Here is a 20,523-nt window from a genome sequence, read left to right on the forward strand (position 1 = left end):
CTAATTCCAGCCCTGCAACTTATTTGCCATGTGAACTTGGGCAAGTCACAACTTCTCTAGCTCTCAATTTCCTCTTCTGTAAAATGGGCATTCAATGCCCTTTTTCCCTTCTTCTAAAACTGTGAGCCCCATGTGGGACAGGGTCTGTTTCTGATCAGATTTATTTACATCTACCTCAGGGCTACACACTTATTGGAATCTATAATCATGACAGTGTTGGATGGGGCTTCAGAGGCCATGTGTGGATAAAAACTGAGTTACGTACTTGGCCTGGAGTGAGGCACGAGGGAAGCAGCATGGCCTAGTGGATAAAGCACAGGCTTGGGGTTCTAGTCCTGGCTCAGTCACTTGTCTGCTGTGTATGACCTCGGGCAAATCACTTAACTTCTCTGTTCCTCAGTTACCTCATCTGTAAAATGGGAATTAAAACTGTGAGCCCCATGTGGTGACCGTGTCCAACCTGATTACCTTGCATCTACCCCAGCGCTTAGAACAGTGCAGGCACTGTTCATTCATTCATTCATTCAATTGTATTTATTGAGCACTTACTGTGTGCAGAGCACTGTACTAAGCACTTGGGAAGTACAAATTGGCAACATATAGAGACGGTCGCTACCCAACAATGGGCTCACAGTCTAGAGAAGCAGCGTGGCTCAGTGGAAAGAGCCCGGGCTTTGGAGTCAGAGGTCATGGGTTTGAATCCCGGCTCTACCACATGTCTGCTGTGTGACCTTGGGCAAGTCACGTAACTTCTCTGAGCCTCAGTTCCCTCATCTGTAAAATGGGGATTAAGACTGTGAGCCCCACGTGGGACAACCTGATCACCATGTACCACCCCCCAGCGCTTAGAACAGTGCTTTGCTCATAGTAAGTGCTTAACAAATGCCAACATTATTATTATTATTATTATTATTAGAAGGGGGAGACAGACAACAAAACAAAACATGTGGACAGGTGTCAAGTCATCAGAATACATAGAAGTAAAGCTAGATGCACATCATTAACAAAATAGTAAGTACTTAACAAATACCATAAAGAAAAAACACTTGAAGAAAGGCTTGCAAGATTGGAGCAAAATGCTGAACTGAAAACCTGATCTCAAAGACTGCGAGTGCCATTTTCACTTCCATCTTGAGAAGGTCAGGATGAATGGCTTTGATATATGAATGGCCTGTATATATGTATATATGTTTGTACATATTTATTACTCTATTTATTTATTTATTTTACTTGTACATATCTATTCTATTTATTTTATTTTGTTAGTAGGTTTGCTTTTGTTCTCTGTCTCCCCCTTTTAGACTGTGAGCCCAATGTTGGGTAGGGACTGTCTCTATATGTTGCTAATTTGTACTTCCCAAGCGCTTAGTACAGTGCTCTGCACATAGTAAGCACTCAATAAATATGATTGATTGATTGATTTGAGGTATATTTTCATAACCATTGAGTCCAGTTTGGAAATACCTTCCTTAATAGATGAAAAAAAAATCTCTGGCTTCTCTTTCAAAGCATGGGTTGTAATCAACAAAGTGCCATCTCCTGGTGTTCTTACAACCTACCCCTTGCAAAGATGCAGGAAAATATCTCAGGTTTTCAAAAGATAATTGATGAGAATGTATTATCAAGACATCCAGTGAAGCTACATGGCCTAATGGAAAAAGCACTGACTGGGGAATCAGAAGATCTGACTCTAATCCCAGCTCCACCACTTGTCTGCTGTTACTGTGGGCAAGTCACTTAGCATGGCTCAATGGAAAGAACATGGGCTTTGGAGTCAGAGGTTACGGGTTCAAATCCCAGCTCCGTCAACTGTCAGCTGTGTGACTTTGGGCAAGTCACTTAACTTCTCTGGGCCTCAGTTCCCCCATCTGTAAAATGGGGATTAAAACTGCGAGCCCCCCATGGGACAACCTGATCACCTTGTAACCTTCCCAGCGCTTAGAACAGCGCTTTGCACATAGTAAGCGCTTAACAAATACCATCATCATCATCATCTCTAAGACTCAATTTCCTCATCTGTAAAATGGGGAGTCAATATCTAGTTAGACTGTGAGCCAAATGTGGGACAGGACCTATGCCCAACTCTAGTGTTTTGAACTGTGCTTGGCACATAATAAGTACTTAACAAATACTGTTATTGTCCAGAGGCAAAGGAAGTGAAAGAAAAGATCAAGTGTCAACTGAAACCATCAGGTGGAAACTTCCCACAGATAACCCTATTTGCCACTTCCTCATATTTCTCCCCCTATCCAGCTGTTTCTCAAAAGGAGGTCTCCTACCTGTTATCTGAAAACTCTTCCCAACTACCTGCACTTTTTTATTGGTATTTGTTAAGCACTTACTATGTGTCAACCACTGTCCTAAGCACTGGGGCAGATAAGTGTAAATCAGGCCGGATCAAGTCCCTGTCCCACATAAGGCTGACAGACTAATTAATTGTGGTATTTGTTAAGCGCTTACTATGTGCCAGGCACTGTACTAAGTGCTGGGAGTGGATACAAGCAAATCGGGCTGGACACAGTCCCTGTCTCCGGTGGGGCTCACAGTCTCAATCCCCATTTTACCGATGAGGGAACTGTGGCATATGGAAGTGAAGTGACTTACCCCAGGTTACACAACAGAAGGGTGGAAGAGCTGGGATTAAAACCCAGGTCCATCTGACTCCCGGGCCCATGCTCTAGCCATTAGGCAATCCTGCTTTTCTATCCCCATCCTCTCATCTAATTTATAATCCCACATCAACTCTGGCTCCCAGGGTATCTCCACTTGGAGGTCCCACTAACACCTCAAACTCAGTTTATCTAAAACAGAATTCTTCATCTTCAATCAGTGAAGGGTATTTTTTCAGGGCTTATTGTGTAATGATGATGATGGCATTTATAAGTCATTACTATGTGCGAAGCACTGGTCTAAGCGCTGGGGGGGATACAAGGTGATCAGGTTGACCCACGTGGGGCCCACAGTCTTAATCCCCATTTTACAGATGAGGTAACAGGAACAGAGAAGTTATGTGACTTGCCCAAAGTCACACAGCTGACAAGTGGCAGAGCCAGGATTAGAACCCATGACCTCTGCTCCCAAGCCCGTGCTCTTTCCACTGAAACATGCCGCTTCTCTTGTGTGCAGAGCACTGTACAAAGTGCTTGGTGAAGAACAATACAACAGAGTTGAAAGACATGATTCCTGTCAATCAATCAACCAATAGTATTTATTGAGTGCTTACTGTATGCAGAGTACTGAACAAAGCTCTTGGGAGACAATAACACAACACAGGTTTCCAGCCCATGAATAGCTTACAGCCTAGAGGGGAAGACAGATATTAATATAAATTAATAAATTATGGATATCTACATAACTGCTGTGGGGCTGGTTGGGGAGGGTGAAAAAAGAGAGCAAGTCCGAGAAAGGCAGAAGGGAGAGAGCAAAAAGGAAATGAGGGCTTAGTTAGGGAAGCCTCTTGGAGGAGATTGCCTTCAATAAAGCTTTGTAGGTGGGGAGAGTAATTGTCAGACATAAAGAGGGAGGATGTTCCACGCTAGAGGCAGGTTGAGGGTGAGAGGTTGAGGGCAAGAGGTCAGCGGCAAGATTGGCGAGACAGAGGTACAGTGAGTAGGTTGGTATTAGTGGAAGGAAATGCGTGGACTGGGTTGTAATAGAAGAGTAGCAAGGTGAGGTAGGAGGGGGCAAGGTGACTTAGTGCTTTAAAAACTACAGTAAGGTGTTTTTGTTTGATGCAGAGGTAGCTGGGCAACCAGTAGAGGTTGTTTAAGGAGTAAGGAAATATGAGCTGAGTGTTGTTGTAGAAAAATGCTCTGGGCAGCAGAGTGAAATATGTAAAATTTGAGTTGACAGCAGAATGACATCCAAGCAGATGTATCTGGAAGGCATCCCCCTTAAACTCAATCCTTCTCCTAACTTTCCCATCTCTATTAATAACCCCTCCAACCTGCCTGTCCCAGAACCTGACAACTTCATTGTCACGCTGGACACTTCGCTGTCTGTCAATTTTCACATCCAATTTACTGACAGAGACTTCCACCTCGTCCTACATAATATCTCCCAATTCTACAGCTTCCTCTCCACCCTAGTGGCTACCACTCTGTTCCCAATTCCAGTCATATGGCTAGATGCTGCATGGCCTAGTAGAAAAAGCACAAGCCTGGAAGTCAGAGGTCATGGGTTCTAATCCTCAAGTGCTTAGTACAGTGCTCTGCACACAGTAAGCGCTCAATAAATACGACTGAATGAATGAATGGATCCACCACTTTCATTCATTCAATTGTATTTATTGAGCGCTTACTGTGTGCAGAGCACTGTACTAAGCACTTGGGAAGTACAAGTTGGCAACATATACAGACAGTCCCTACCCAACAACGGGCTTACAGTCTAGAAGGGGGAGACAGACAACAATCTGCTGTGTAACTTTGGGCAAGTCACTTAACTTCTTTGTGCCTCAGTTATCTCATCTGTCAAATAGGGATTAAGACTGTGAGCTCCATGTGGGACAGGGACTGTGTCTGACCTGATTTCCTTGTAACCATTCCAGCTCTTAGAACTGTGCAAGGCACACAGTAAGCACTTATAAAGTAAAACAACTATTATTGCTGCTGGTCTCTATGTCTCTAGCCTCTTCTCACCCCAGTTTATACAGCAGCACAGATCACCTTCTTGGGTCATTCCAAACCACATATTTTTACATTCCTCAGAAACCCACAATGTCTCTCGATTTTCCTCCACACTGAACAAAGATTGCTCACACTGCTTCAGAGCTCTCTAGTAAGTTTGTTCCATTCTGCATTGCAAGTAGGTTGTGGCCCGGGAACGTAACTACCAACTCTGTTGTATTGTACTCTCCCAAGTGCTTAGTACAGTGCTCTGCACTCAGTGTGCACTCAATAAATACCACCGATTAATTGAATGATATCTGTTCTCTTTACCTGCTGTTCTCCAGTTTCCTCTCTTCACTGGGCTCTTTGTAACATTCTAACTCTATTTAGCTCTTGCCTCTTTTAGCTCTATACCCTCACCCTTGTTTTTTCCTGGACAGGCACGCTCTCTCTCTCCAAATCTGATACAACTCAGAGTTCTCCCCATAATCGAAGCCCTCCTAAAACCACACCAACTCCTGTAATCCTTTCCAGTACAACCTACTAGCTATCTCCAGCACCTAGGTACTTATTTACATCAATCTTCTGTACTTTTATACATATATTTACTCAACTGTACATTCAGTGAGTTCCTCTGATTAATCTATTTGTAAATATTTTTATCTCATTAGTGTATAAACTCTTGATAGGCAAGGAGCCTGTCTTTCCTCTGTTTTATAATTCCCAAGTGTTTAGTACAGGGTATTCAATAAATGCCACTATTATTACAGATAACTCCTAAATCACCCCGATTTCCTCGTGTCCAAACCTCTATCACATCTTTCCCATCAGACCAGTTTTTCAATATTTTTGCTAAAGGGGACCAGATTTTCTGGAACCAAAGTGGGTATGAAAAGAGAGGTGAAAAAAAAAAGGTAGGGGGACAGTGGGATAGAGAAGAAGAAGCCTAGTGGAAAGATCACCAGCTGGGGAGTCAGAGGACCCCGGTCCTAATCCCAGCTCTGACACTTACCTGCTATATAACTTTGGGCAAGTCTGTGCTTCTGTTTCCTCAACTGTAAAATGGAGACGCAACACTCCATGTGAGTTAGGGATTGGGCCTGGCCTGATTAATTACATCTACCCCAGCCTTTAGAACAGTGCTTGATAAATAACCACTTGAATACCCCAATTATTATTATACCGGAGACTTTCAGGCGATAGTATAGAATTTTAAAAATTGTGCCTGTCCTATCCAGATCAGGACATGTGGTCATATTTCTTTTAAAATAACCACTCTTGTGGTATTTGTTAAGCATTACTATGTCCCAAGCACTGTACTAAACTGCTGGGGTACATAAACTATAAGCAGATTGGACAGAGTCTCTGTTCCACTTGGGGCTTATAGTCTAAATGATAAAGGAAACGGGTTTCTTATCTCCAGTTACACAGATGAGTCAACAGGCACAGGAATTTATGGAGCACTTACTGTGTGTAAAGCACTGAACTAAATTCTTGGGAGAGTAGAATATAACAATAAACAGACACATTCCCTGCCCAAAATGTGCTTACAGTCCAGAGGGGGAGACAGACATGAAAATAAATAAATAAATTTACGGTTATGTTTAGTGAAGTGTAGTGAAGTTAATTTTCCAAGGTCACCCAGTGGGAAAGTAGCAGACTCAGGATTAGAACCCATGTCTCCTAACTCCCAGGCCTGTGCTCTTTCTACCAGAGCACACTGCTTTTCGTTCTTAAGGGCCACAGTCTCTCTTGCCTGCTAGCTATGTTGCTTTGAAAACTACTCCCTGAACCCTCAACACCTAGCCCTTCCCCGGTCAAATTCCAAGCTCAAGAAATCAATCCCAAGACTTTCAACTCCTTCCTCAACGCTTAGGCAAAGGTCCGGCCTAGAGTCATCCACACACTCTTCTTTGTCACATTCGTATTTCAAGACCTTGGTCCTTAGGAGGGAAAGGCCCTACTTAATTTCTTATTTAGAATTAGCTGTCCCACCTGCTCCTATTGGCCACGTTTATCCAACACAAGCTGGACTTTATAAAATCCATCACAGCACAACTTTTGGAAAAGCAGAAACTCAGAAAAGTACCTGAATGATCAGCATTCTCATTGGTATCGTCCAGGATGACGGCCAGTCCTACAGTATTGCCTGGGAGGAGGGTGCTACTGAGGTCCACACGGGTCAGGCTCTTGGGTTCTCTACGCAAGCTACCCACAGTGGTGGCAAGCTTGGCACGAGTAGCCTCGTCCACTTTCTGACCTCCATCATTTATTCTCCGCACCACATGGACGATACTCTGTTGCTCCAGGTCGCAGTTCTAGAAAAAGAAGTAATGAACACATGATATAGTGAGCAAATTATACACACCAAAAGTACGAGAAAACATCCAGCTGGGTTCAATTCTGGAACTTAGGAAATGTTCAAAAATCTGTTCTGAGCACAATGTCTTCACACGGTAATGGATTTTAAAGGAAAGTGACAACTGTAAATTGCTGGAATTAGGATCCCTCGCATATGTTCAGATGTTCAAACTGTTGACAAGCAATGTTGGATTGGGGCCAGACCCTCCGAGCTAAAGTTTGGGAATGAGTAGAATAACAAATAACTCAAAGTCATTAGGAAAAAGTAAGTAAAAAATCCTTGCCAGAAATGAACCTCAACCAGGATCTGATCTTAATGAAGAGATGGATTTTTTTCAATAAATTGAACTAGTCTACTTGGCAAATGATACTTGCCTCATTTATTCATCAACTTTAAATGTCTACACCACGACATTTCCTCATATTGGCATTTTAACCAAATGTGTAGTAGCATAGTTATTCCTGTGAGCCTCACATACAAGAAATGACTGCTACTTTGTTATAAATTGAAATGGGTTTCTTCATTCCCATACAATGCAGCATCTTAAGTGACTATATAAAACAAGAAACTTTTACATTTTAGGAATACTACTGGCATTCACCCTCTTATTTTACTTTCTTTCAAAATCAAATAATGGTGAGCATTTCAGAAATGTTTTCAGCCCCCTACATTTATGAACCTGGAAATGTCAGAAACATACACAAGAATTAAAAAAGGCACGTCACAAGGTCGAAAGGCAAGTTACCTGCCTGCAGTCCTCAGAAACACTGTGAAAACTTCTGTCATTACTCTAAGGTGTGTATCAGAGTAATGCATTTACTTTTAGGGGACAAAGCTTGGGCATTTTGAGATTATTCTGACCCCAACTGTTGATACTCCCTGCTGCCCATAGAAACTTTCTCATTTTTTCCATAATTCCCTCTCCCCTCCCCTGAATCACTCCCACCCTCTAATTTCTCAATCAATTAATGGTATTACTTTGAGAGCTACGTGTAGAGCATTGTACTAAATACTGGGATAGATACAAAAATCCTTAAAATCTCCTCTGCTTCTCTCCAGTTCCACCCTCCTCCTGCCCCTTCTTCAACTCTCCCATCTTTCCCAGCGGTAAATCAAGAGATCTCCTGCCTTCTCTCCAAATCCACCCCTTCCACTTGCGCATTCAACCTCATCAAAACACTTACCCCTCCTTTCTTCCCTCTCTGACTGCTCCAGCGGTTTGCTCTCCAATGATTTCTTCCCCAACTGCTTTCAAACATGTTCATGTCTCCCCATTCTAAAAAATCCATCCCTTGACCCCACATCTCCCTCCAATTATCATCCCCATCTCCCTCCTACCATTCCTTCCTGAAGAACTTATCTACACTCACTGTTTCAAGTTCCTCTCCTCCAATTCTCTCCTTGACACCCTATAATCTGACTTCCACCCCCTTCACTACACAGAAACTGTGCTCTCAAAGGTCACCAATGACCACCTTCTTGCCAAATCCTAAGGCCTCTACTCCATCCTAATCCACCTTGAACTCTCAGCTGCCTTTGACACTGCTGACCAACCCCTTCTCCTGGCAATGTTATCCAACCTTGGCTTCAGCAATACTGTCCCCTCCTATCACTCTGGCCTCTCATTCTCAGTTTTTTTTTTTTGCAGGCTTCTCCTCTGCCTCCCACCCCTAATCTGTGGGAGTACCCTCAAGGTTCAGTTCTGGGTCCTCTTAACTTCTCCATCTACACTCACTCACTTGGAGAACTCATGTGCTGACATGATTTCAACTACCACCTCTATACACATGATTCACATCTCCAGCCCTGATCTCTCTCCCTCTCTGCAGTCTCACATTTCATCCTGCCTTCAAGATATCTCCACTTGGATGTCCTGCTGTCACCTCTAACTTAACATGTCCAAAACAGAACTCCTTATCTTCCCACCCAAACCCTGTCCTCACCATGACTTTCCCATCACTATAGACAGCACCACCATCCTTCCTGTCTCACAAGCCCATAACCTTAGGGTTATCCTTGATACCTCTCTCATTCAGCCCACAAATTCACCTTTCACAACATCGCTGAAATCCGCCCTTTCCTCTTCATCCACTGCTACCATGTTCATCCAAGCACTCATCCTATCCCACCTTGATTACTGCATCAATCTCCCTACCTCCTTTCTCTTCCCATTCCAGTCCGTACTTCACTCTGCTGTCTGGATCATTTTTTTACAAATACAGTCAGTCCATGTTTCCCCGTTCCTCAAGAGCCTCCGGTGGCTGCCCATCTACTTCTGCATCAAGCAGAAACTCCTTACCATCAGCTTTAAAGCCCTCAATCACCTTGCCCATTCCTACCTCACCTCGCTACTCTACTACTAGCCCAAACACTTTGTTCCTCTAATGTCAATCTACCCACTGTACCTCAATCTCATCTATCTCACTGCCAACCTCTCAGCCTCATCCTGCCTCTCAACTGGAATGCCCTCCATCTTCATATCCAGCAGACAAGTACTCTCTCCACCTTTAAAGCCTCATTGAAGGCACATCTCTTCCAAGATGCTTCCCTGACAGCTTTCATTTCCTCTTCTCCCACCCCCTTCTTTCTAGCCCTGACTTGCTCCTTTCATTCACTCCCATGACAGGCCTTATCTATATATCTGTAATTTATTTATTTATTTTAATGCCTCTCACCCCCTCTAGACTGCAAGCTCCTTGTGGGCAGGGAATGTGTCCGTTATATTGTTCTCTTGTACACTCCCAAATGCTTTGTACAGAGCTCTGCACACAGTAAGTGCTCAATACATATGATTGATTGATACAAATAATTCAGTTGGACACAGTCCCTGCCCCACATGGAGCTCACAGTCTTAATCTCCATTTTACAGATGAAGGAATGGAGGTATAGAGAAGTTAAGTGACTTGATCAACATCACACAGCAGACACGATTGAAAAAAAGAAATGACACATGGTGGAGATGGAATTAGGACCCAGGTCCTCCTGACCCTTAGGCCCATGCATTATGTTGACCATCTATCATTGCAGATAGTCAAATGGGATAATTCAGGCCAATATATTATCTGTGACTCCTGATTCACCCACATGGGATTCCTGCATTGATTAAATTATTAATCTGTGGCGCTTTGTGCTATGTAAGTGTATCATTTGAATTTCTTAGTTCCTTAATTTGGGTCCCAAGGAAAATCCTTCTACCTTGGCCCTTAGAACAGCAAACTGGCCACTACTCCAAGTTGTTTAATTAAAGGAGGCCAGTTACTGTTGATAACAAGATCCAAGTTGACAGAGCTGAGAAATCACATTAAATCAAACAACTGCATTTATTGAGCACCGACTGTGTCCATAACACTGTCTTAAGTGCTTCAGGGAGAACAATATAACAATACAGATACATTTCCTTCCCACAGCAAGTTTACAGACTTACCCAATATCTGAAGTTGGACAATAGGATAAAGGAACTTGACTTTTTGCCTTTATTTCAAACCTGGAAAAAAGACTAGGAAGCAACATAGTCTAGGGGATAGAGCACAGGCTTGGGAGTTAAAAGGACCGGGGTTCTATATCTGGCTCCACCATTTATCTGCTGTGTGACTTTGGGAAAGAAGCAGTGTGGCTCAGTGGAAAGAGCCCGGGCTTGGGAACCAGAGGTCATGGGTTCTAATCCCGGCTCTGCCACTTTTCTGCTGTGTGACTTTGGGCAAGTCACTTCACTTCTCTGGGCCTCAGTTTCCTCATCTGTAAAATGGGGATTAAAACTGTGAGCCCCACGTGGGACAACCTGATCACCTTGTATCCCACCCAGCACTTAGAACAGTGCTTCGCACGTAGTAAGCACTTAACAAATGCCATCATTATTATTTTACTTCTATCTGTGGTGTCTGCTAGCACTTTCTCCCCTGCCATTGTTTTCTTCCTATTGCTCCTGCTCTAAAAGACCTAACACTTTCCTGAATCTGTAATTTATCTTCATTTTTTATGGTATTTATTAAGAGCAGGTACTGTACTGAGTGGTGGGGTAGATACAATATAATCAGACTGGACATAGTCCCAGTCCACATGGGGCTCCTGGTCCTAACCCTCATTTTTCAGATAAGGTAACTGGAGAACAGAGAAGTTAAGTGACTTGTGCAAGGTCACACAGCAGACAAGTGGCAGAGCCGGGATTAGAACCCAGGTCCTTCTGACTCCCAAGTCCATGGTCTATCCATTAGGCAAAACACCACTTCTCATGCCTGTCTTCCCTCTCTCCACTGTAAGCTCCTTGTAGGCAGAGACCATGTCTACTAACTCTGTTATATTGTACTCTCCCAAGTGCTTAGTACAGTGCTCTGCATACAGAAAGCGCTCAATAAGTATGAATGATTGAAGCATTCTAAGCTGGTATATTAAATATTCTATTGGCATCTAGATGGCATTCTCATATCTAATGTGGTTGCTTAGATAGGCAGGATGCTGTAGTTTCGTCAACAATCAAGATCCACCTCTTTGAGGTGAGGAAGGATGGAGGGAGAGATGAGGGGAAAGGAAGATATTACTCATAGATATGTCCCTCCCTCTACCAGTTCCACATACCAGATAGCTTAAGTTAAGGGTCCAATTGTGACCTTAGAATACTTTTCATCGTTGTACCCTTTTCTGCCCCACATAATAATAATAATGATATTTGTTAAGTGTTCACTATGTGCCAAGCACTGTTCTAAGTGCTGGGGTATTTATTGAGCACTTACTGTCTGCAGAGCACGGTACTAAGTGCTTGCAAAGTACAATTTGGCAACAGCTAGGGACAATCCCTACCTAACAACTTGCTCACAGTCTAGAAGGGGGAAACCCAACCCCTTGGGTCACATTCAGGGGATACTTACTTTCTTCTATCAGCATCCCCAGTGGAATAATCATGGCTCTCTTTATAGCTCTTTACTGCACCCAGTAAGTGCTCAATAAATACGACTGAGTGAATGAACGAACAAATATCAGAACACAGTAATTGCAGCCGTAACGCTCTGATTTGCAGATGAATACATAGTGATTTTACAAAATCTACTGCCTAAGAGTGAGGCAATAGCTTGTACTTCCCAAGCGCTTAGTACAGTGCTCTGCACATAGTAAGCACTCAATAAATACAATTGATGATGGAATTCTAAGGCTCAGATGATTGCTTTGGATCCTCAAGTTTCTACAAAGTATGCTTCTTGTGAGCAGGGATCATGGGTACTCTTTCAAGTGCTTAGCACACCATAAGCTCATTACGGGCAGGGAATGTGTTTGCTAATTCTGCTGTATCGTCCTCTCCCAAGCGCTTTGTACAGCGCTCTGCACATAGTAAGCACTCAATAAATACCACTGATTGATTGATAGGCACTCAACTATTTGTTGGTTGATTCACTGATTGATTAAAGCTTGTTGTTGGCAGGGAACATGTCTACCAACTCTGTTGTACTGGACTCACCGAAGAGCTTTTTACAGTGCTCTGCACACAGTCAGCACTTGATAAATACCCCTGACTGATCGATTAATGAGAGAAAGTTTTCTGATACAGTGCTTGAAAGAGTTGGGTACCCAGATCATTAAAATTAACTTAATATTTAGAATGGAATATATTTTCTCCCCTGGATGTAATCTTCAACTAGAAGAGGAGAAAATTCTGGGTCTTTCTTATTGGGTCTCTATATTTTACTGTACAATTTTTGGCCTTAGAAGCATTTCCCTGTCTTTTTTTTTTTTTGGTTAATCTTGTCCTTGCTTTCCATAACAATCCAGACACTGTGCCAGTTCATCACAGCAAATGGAAGGAAAGTTAGCAAAGACTCAACCCAGGAAGGTATGTCAACTGTCACTTTCCCAGGGCTAGTTATCCAGTTTGTGTATTATCCAGGCCTTTGACTTCTCCTCCTTCTCCCTCCTACAGCCTATCTTTCTGTCATTTCAGGGCTCATTAGCACCTTCATCCAAGGAGGGCAGTGGGAGGAAAAGGTGGTGAAATATAAATCCATTTTGCAACATGTTCGAAAAACTAGTTAAAAGGCTGGTAGGAAAGGAAAATGGTTCCTAGGTAATGTTTGATGTATCCTTAGATACCATTGAAGTTTCACGGCACATAAGGTAAGAATAACGTTTTATTTTTGAATTTTGCAAGAAATATAGAATTCCCAGGAATTCCAATCTGTGGAACTTCAGTAATAATTTAATTAGCAATAGGGACAATTAATGGCAAAAACAATGAAAATAATGAGCAATTAGCTGCTGTAGTTTTTTTTCTTGCTACATAGACTGCAATGCATTTAGGATTGCTCTCATTATTTACACAATCTCCCTGAGGTAAGTGTAGACTATTATCCCCATTTGCAGATTTGGAAACTGAGGCTAAGGGAGGTAAGCTGTCTTTCCCAGTGAAACAGCAAAATGTTGGGATCTAACATGCTCGTTTACATCTTTTGGGGGGGAAAAATCTATTAAGCACCACAGGAAGAGATTGATTGTCTCTAAAAAGCCTATGGAAAAGTTAGTCCATGACTCTAAGACCATTGATGCCTTTAAAAGAGACATAAAAGCACATTTTCAACAGAAAGGAATAATTGAATTCCATGTCCCAACCATACAAAGTTCCTGATGACATGGAAAAGCAGATGAATGTGGAATCAAACTACCGGTGCTGGAGGATACAGATTTAATGAGGTTACCCCAGGGATATATGGATTACCCAATTGACACGCAAAAAAATGCCAGAATCTTTTCTAAATGTAAACAGTGGCAACTTTAGGTCACTCTACTGGTCCCTCTAGCCCAGTACTCTATCTTCAAAGAGGTTGCAGATTTGAATGCATTTTACCTTGACCATGTCCAAACTGATTATCTACCCCCATACTTAGTCCAGCGCCTGGCACATAGTTTGCACTTAATAAATACGACAATTATTATTATGATTATTATTTTGCGCCTTCCATATTTGTCCTTGTCCCTTATGCTGTTTCAAAGTGTAACCATTTCATTGCTCCCAGTTTACAGTTCTTCCCATCTACCCTCCACCACCGTAGAAGCAGCATGGTTTAATGGAAAGAGCCTGGGCTTGGGAGTCAGGGGTCATGGGTTCTAATCCCGGCTCCACCACTTGTCTGCTGTGTGATCTTGGGCAAGTCACTTAACTTCTCTGGGCCTTAGTTCCCTCATCTGTAAAATGGGGATTAAGACTGTGAGCCCCATGTGGGACAACCTGATTACCTTGTATTTACACCAGTGCTTAGAACAGTGCTTGGCACATAGCAAGCACTTAACAATCATCATCATTATTATTATTATTATTATTATTACCACATTTATTCACAGATTGCGAGCCCCTCAGTGAACAGGGCCAAATTTCTACCTATATATTCTTACCCAGCTCTAGGTCCTGGGTAATATGTGCTCCGCACATATTAAACACTTAATCAATACTATTACGATTTACTCCCGTGTTGTGTACAATGCTTGGCACTTAGTAAATACTTAAAATATACCATGATTCTCACTACTGATATTGAAGGAAATGTGTGCTGGATGCCCTTCTTTCTTTTTTTTAATCTTATGGCATTTATTAAACACTCACTATGTGCCAGGACACTGTCCTAAGAGATGGGGTAGATACAAGCTAATCAAGTGGGACACAGTACCTATTGCACTTACGGCGCTAAGTCTTAATCCCCATTTTACGGTCCCAGAGAAGTGAAGTGACTTGCCTGAGGTCACACAGCAGACAAGCAGTGGAGTCTTTCTGATTCCCAGACCCCTGCTCTATCCAGTAGGCCAAGCTGCTTCCCTTCCTAAATATCCATCCTTATGATTAGCACTGTATCATCTAACTGCCCTAACATTCCCTTATATACCCCTAACATTCCCTCTAGTAACTCAGTTATTGGAACTCATCCATTACTTTGCACACAGTAAGCGCTCAGTAAATTCAATTGAATGAATCCATTGATTTATCCAAACCTATTCTTCTAAGGAATAGAGCAGCCAGTCTTTCATTTTGATCAGTTAGAAAAACAGGAAGGAAGGCAGGGAGGGCTGAAGGAAGGAGGGAATCTGAGAGGGAGAAAGGCAGACAAGGAGAGAGGGAGCTTTGAATGGAGACACCTTGTTTCTGCAACTTCCTTTGGGTTTCAATCTGAGGCTCAAATTTTTAACCCAAATAAATCACATTGCTGTTTATGTCAACTCTCCTTTCATAATGTGTGCCTGTCTTATGTTCTGTGTACCGTTTCATTCACTACTTTCCATGAATAATGCACAATGCAGCTGTCACAACCCACATCTAGACCTAGAGCCGAGTGCCTGCTTGAGGAAAACCTCTTGGCATCAGCCTGCAGGAAGAAAATTCATAACAAATACTTGGAATCCAAACATGAAACTATAGGGGCCAGTGTGATTTAGGAGAAAAGCATTATATATATATATTTCAGATTTTATATATATATATATATATATATACATATATATACACACACACACATACACACACACACACACATATATATATATATATTCCAGTATATGCATATCATCTTTCAGTGCTCATCTCTGGCTTGATCTGTTGGTTCCAACTAATTCCTATTGATGAGCATTCATCTGAGAGACAATACGGGTAAATGGCAAACCACCAGTCCCTTGGGAGTTGAAGCTGTTCAAAGAAAACAGGGTCATAGGGAAGAGGAACTACAGCCAGGGAAGTAATAATAAATGTGATATTTGTAAGGCGCTTTACTATGTGCCAAGCACCGTATTAAGTACTGGGGTAGATCAATCAATCAATTGTACTTATTGAGCTCTACTGTGTGCAGAGAACTGTACTCAGACCTTGAGAGAGTACAATAGGATTGATAGACACATTCCTTGCCTACACAATGAGCTTACATGTAATACCATCAGATAAGACACAGTCCCTGCCAAACATGCGCTCACAATCAAAGGAGGTGTCCTAATAAGGATTTTATCCACACTGGACTCACAGGCTAAGAAGCAGTGACAATAGGGATTTTTATCCCCATTTCACAGAAGCAGAAACTGAGACACAGAGAAATAAAATAACTTGCCTAAGGTCACACAATAGGCAAGGAAAGCAGAGTGATCTAGTAGGGAAACATCGTGGCCCAGTGGATATGGTATAGGCTTGGGAGTCAGAAGGACATTGGTTCTAATCCCAGCTCTACCACTTGTCTTCTGTGTGACTTTAGGCAACTCATTTAAATTCTATGTGCCTCAGTTATACAGGGACTGTGTCCAACTTGTTTATCTTGTATCTACCCCTGAGTTTAGTACAGTGCCTGGCACAAAGCAAGCACTTAACAAGTACAATTCTTAAAAAAGGTGGCAGAACATGGATTAGAACCTATGTTTCCCAACCCCCCAGCCCATTCTCTTTTTATTAGGTCATACTGCATCAGATTGCAATTTGTCCGAAAACTCCCTTCAATAACTTGGGTCACAGAAATGCAAGGACCTTTAAGGACGTAGTGAATACAGGATATGACTGACCCCATGTAAGTTCTTCTCCAGCCACTCCAGTTGGGGTTAAGGTCTCCTAATGAGGGGGATGGGGGGAGAGAGAAAAAGGAGATCCTGTGGTGGAGACAGAACTGACCGGTCATCAGGACTACTGGGAAGATGAAAGGCACATGGATGCAGGTCCGAATTGTTCCCTGATGCCTTTCTGGTACTTTGAGCTACCAAGCAGGGGGATGACCCCTGGTCTGGATGGTAGAAGAAATGAATTCTCCTTCAAGATGGGATGGAGAAATGGGGTTCTTTGTCAACTAGGTGGAAATTGCTTATTATTATTATTACTATTATTACTGTATTTGTTAATAAAGCAATCACATTTATTGAGTATTTCCTGTGTGCAGTGCACTGTGCTATGTGCTTGGGGGAGTACAATATAATAGAGTTGGCAGACACATTTCCTTGGCCATGAAGAGCTTACAGTCCAGAGGGGGAGAGAGACATTAATGGGAAGCAGCATGGCTTAGAGCACGGGACTGGGAGTCAGAAGGACCTGGTTTCTAATCCCGGCTCATCCAAATGTCTGCTATGTGACCTTGGACAAGTCACTTAACCTCTCTGGGCCTCAGTTACAACATCTATAAAATGGGGATTAAAAGTGTGAGCCCCACGTGGACCAGGGACTGTGTCCAAGCTGATTGACTTGTATCTACCCCAGTGCTTAGAACAGTGCTTGGCACATAGTAAGTGCTTAACAAACAGAATAATTACAATTATTATTATTATAAAGTACGGCTATGTACATAGGTGCTGTGGGAGGGGTGAAGGAAGGGTGCAAATCCAAGTGCAAGGGGGACACAGAAGTGAGGGGGGGAGAATAAATGGGGGCTTAGTCAGGGAAGGCCTCTTGGAGGAAACGTGCTTTTAGTAAGGCTTTGACAGTGGGGAGAGTGATCTTCTGTAGCATATGAAGAGAGAGGCTGTTCCAGACCGGAGGCAGTATGTGGGCAGGAGGTTAGCGGTGAGATTAATGAGCTTGAGGTAAAGTGAGTAGATTTGCAGTCAATTACCAAAGTGTGCAAGCTGAGCTGTATTAGGAAATCGGGGAGATAAGGTAGGAGGGTGCAAGGGGATCGAGTGTATTAAAAACGATGGTAAAGAGTTTCTGTTGGATGTGGACATGCAAATACAGGAGTGGGAAAACATGGACTGAACTTTTTTTGTTGAAAAATAATCCCACAGTAGAGCGAAGTAGGGAATCGAATGGGGAGAGACAGGAAGAGGGGAGGTCAGAGAGAAGTTGATGCTCTGATCTAGGTGTGACAGGACAAATGATAGCAGTTTGGATGGAGAGGAAAGGATGGATGTGAGGAATGCTGTGAAGGCTGAAACAACAGGATTTGGTGACAGATTGAATATGTGGGTTGAATTAGAGAGGTGGGTGGAGATAATGCCGGAGTTTTGGGTTTATGAGCCAGGGAGGATGGTGGTGCTATCTACAGTGAAAGTTGTGGGTTTTGGTGGGAAGATAAGGAGTTCTGTTTTGGACATGTTAAGTATGAGGGGTCAGCAGGACATCTAGCTGGAGATGCCCTGAAGGCAGAAGGAAATGAGAGGCTGCAGAGAAGGAGAGAGATCCAGGCTGGAGATGTAGATTTGGGAATTTTCCTCATAGGGAAAACAGTTGATTCCATGGGAGTGAATAAGTTCTCCAAGGTTGTGGGTATAGATGGAGAATAGAAGGGGACTCGGAACTGAGCCTTGAGAGATTCCCACAGTTAAAAGATGGAAGGCAGAGGAGCCTGTGAAACAGACTGAGAAGGAGTGGCTGAAGAGATAGGAGGAGAACCAGGAAAGGACAGTGTCAGTGAAGCTAAGGTTGGATAATGTTTTCAGGAGAAAGGGGTGGTCGACAGTGTCCGAGACATCTGACAGGTTACAAAGGAGGATCAGAATTGAGGAGAAGCTTGAGGACAAAAGAAGATTTGTCAAGAAGGAGACCACTGGTGTCTTTAGAGAGGGCAGTTTCTGTAGAGTGAAGGGAGCAGAAGCCAGACTGGAGGAAGTGCTGTCTATCTCTCTTTTAAGCACTGGGGAAGATACAAGATAGTCGAGATGGACACAGTCCCTATCCCACATGAGGATCATGTGGTTTAGTGGAAAGAGCACGGGCTTGGGAGTCAGAGGTCGTGGGCTCTAATCCTGGCTCCTCCACTTGTCAACTATATGACTTTGGGCAAGTCACTTAACTTCTGCACCTTAGTTACCTCATTTGTAAAATGGGGATTAAGACTGTGAGCCCCAAGTGGAACAACCTGATTATCTTGTATCTACCCCAGCACTTAGAACAGTGCTTGGCACAAAGTAAGCACTTAACAAATACCATTATTATTATTATTATTATTATTATTATTATTGTTATTATCACAGTCTAAGTGTGAGGGAGAAAAGGTACTGAATTTCCATTTTGTGGCTGAGGAAACTGAGGCTCACAGAATTTAAGTGACTTGTCCAAGGTCACACAGCAAGCAATTGCCAGAGCAGGGACTAGAACTCGGGTCCTCTGACTCCTAGGCCCGTGCTTTTCCCACTAGGCTGTGCTGGCTCTGTTGGAATTTACTGCAGCTTCAATTGGCTTCCCTTTAGGGTCAAGTGTGAGCAGACAAGGAGCTCCACTCTCTCCTTCCTAGTCCAGCCATCCTTATTCTAGGTGCCTCATCCTGAATCTGCTTCTCCTTCCCCCTAGTTATCCAATATCCCCTTCTATTCTAAATGTACATGCTTAAACCCCACAAAGTTGGGAAGCTAAAGCCAGGGCACATTTGGGGTGGGGCAAGAGGAAGCAGAAGAGAAGCTCATGGGAGAAGGTCCAAACTCTGCCCCATTCCCTCATTTTACCTCAGCCTTCCCCTTCCCCTACATGGGCAGCAGCAGAAGATGGAGCGCAGAGGGACCTTTCACTTCTGTTCCATGTTTCTAAATTCTGCACTGAGAAGGGGAAAGAGGAGAGTGAAAGATTAAGAAGGGGAGGGAGAAAGGAAAAGAGAGGAAGGAGGGGGAGAGGGAAGGTGAGGAAAAAGAGGAAAGGGAAGAAGATGGGAAAGGGGAGAGGAGAATGGGAAAGGGAGGGAGGGGGAAGAGTGACGGGGAGGGAGGAAGAGAGGGAAAACAGAGGAAAGGGAAGCATAAGGAGGGGGACGCAGAGGGGAAAGGACAAAGTTTAGGGGAGGATAATGAGACAAAGAACAACTACCCAGGTCTATGTGGCTTTCTGTCATTTGGAATGTGCCCAGTACAACTCACGTGTATTCATACTTAAGCCAGCAAGTTTTGCAATAGGTCAGATTCCTGAATCATGAAATCCAAGGGTTGCAAATAATGGATTTCCACTTGGTCAAATTGACGGAATTTAAGAAAGCCCTTAAAACCATGTTAGTAATAGCTCTGTATAAGTGGACAGGAAGTAGAGTACTTTGGCTCAACTAAACAACGCAATAGAAGTGCATGATTTTTTTCAGATGTTGGTTTCTATAAAATTACTGGATGCTGCAACAATTTTATTTTAGGTAGACTGGTCCCTTATCTTTTATTCAGGAGTTGGGTACATATACGCATGTCAATATTTTTCTGTATGTCAATATCCATATTCTTTTATATTTAATTATTTTCTGCAGAATCAAATAAGATTCAGAAACAACTCAGGATAAAATTGATTACATATGGTGGGTTGTGTTTTTTTTAAAACCCACAGTATTCAAACTGTAAAATGGCTGAAAGTTATTCCTTCAGAAAATTTTAAACGGAGATTTGAGTATGATTGAAAATTTCTTCCGATATTCTTCCCCATTAGCTTCACAGACCTCAATCAGTTCTCTCCCCACTATTTATCCTTTCTCCTCTCTCAGTACAACCCAGCCCACTCACTTAACTCTTCTAATAGCAACCTACTTGTTGTCTCTCCTTTTCTTTTTACCCACATTTAAACCCTTGCTCCCTTCCTTCCTTCTGCCTTATTATAATACTCTCACAAGTGTTCAGTACAGTGTCCTGTACCAAGTAAGCGCTCAATACCTTTGATTGACACTG

At 42.8% G+C, this 20,523-nt stretch overlaps 1 protein-coding gene across 1 annotated transcript in view; it reads right to left on the reverse strand.

The window, feature by feature from the left end:
• The window catches only part of PRKN (parkin RBR E3 ubiquitin protein ligase), an 857,446-nt gene that overhangs the window by 404,260 nt on the left and 432,663 nt on the right, over positions 1–20,523 (reverse strand). Inside the window, exon 3 of the mRNA XM_038762216.1 lies at positions 6,697–6,925. Coding sequence (XP_038618144.1) covers positions 6,697–6,925 — 229 coding nt within the window. The remainder of the gene's footprint in view (positions 1–6,696; positions 6,926–20,523) is intronic.

This window comes from Tachyglossus aculeatus, chromosome 2 (assembly GCF_015852505.1).
Source record: "Tachyglossus aculeatus isolate mTacAcu1 chromosome 2, mTacAcu1.pri, whole genome shotgun sequence".
Taxonomy (NCBI): domain Eukaryota; kingdom Metazoa; phylum Chordata; class Mammalia; order Monotremata; family Tachyglossidae; genus Tachyglossus; species Tachyglossus aculeatus.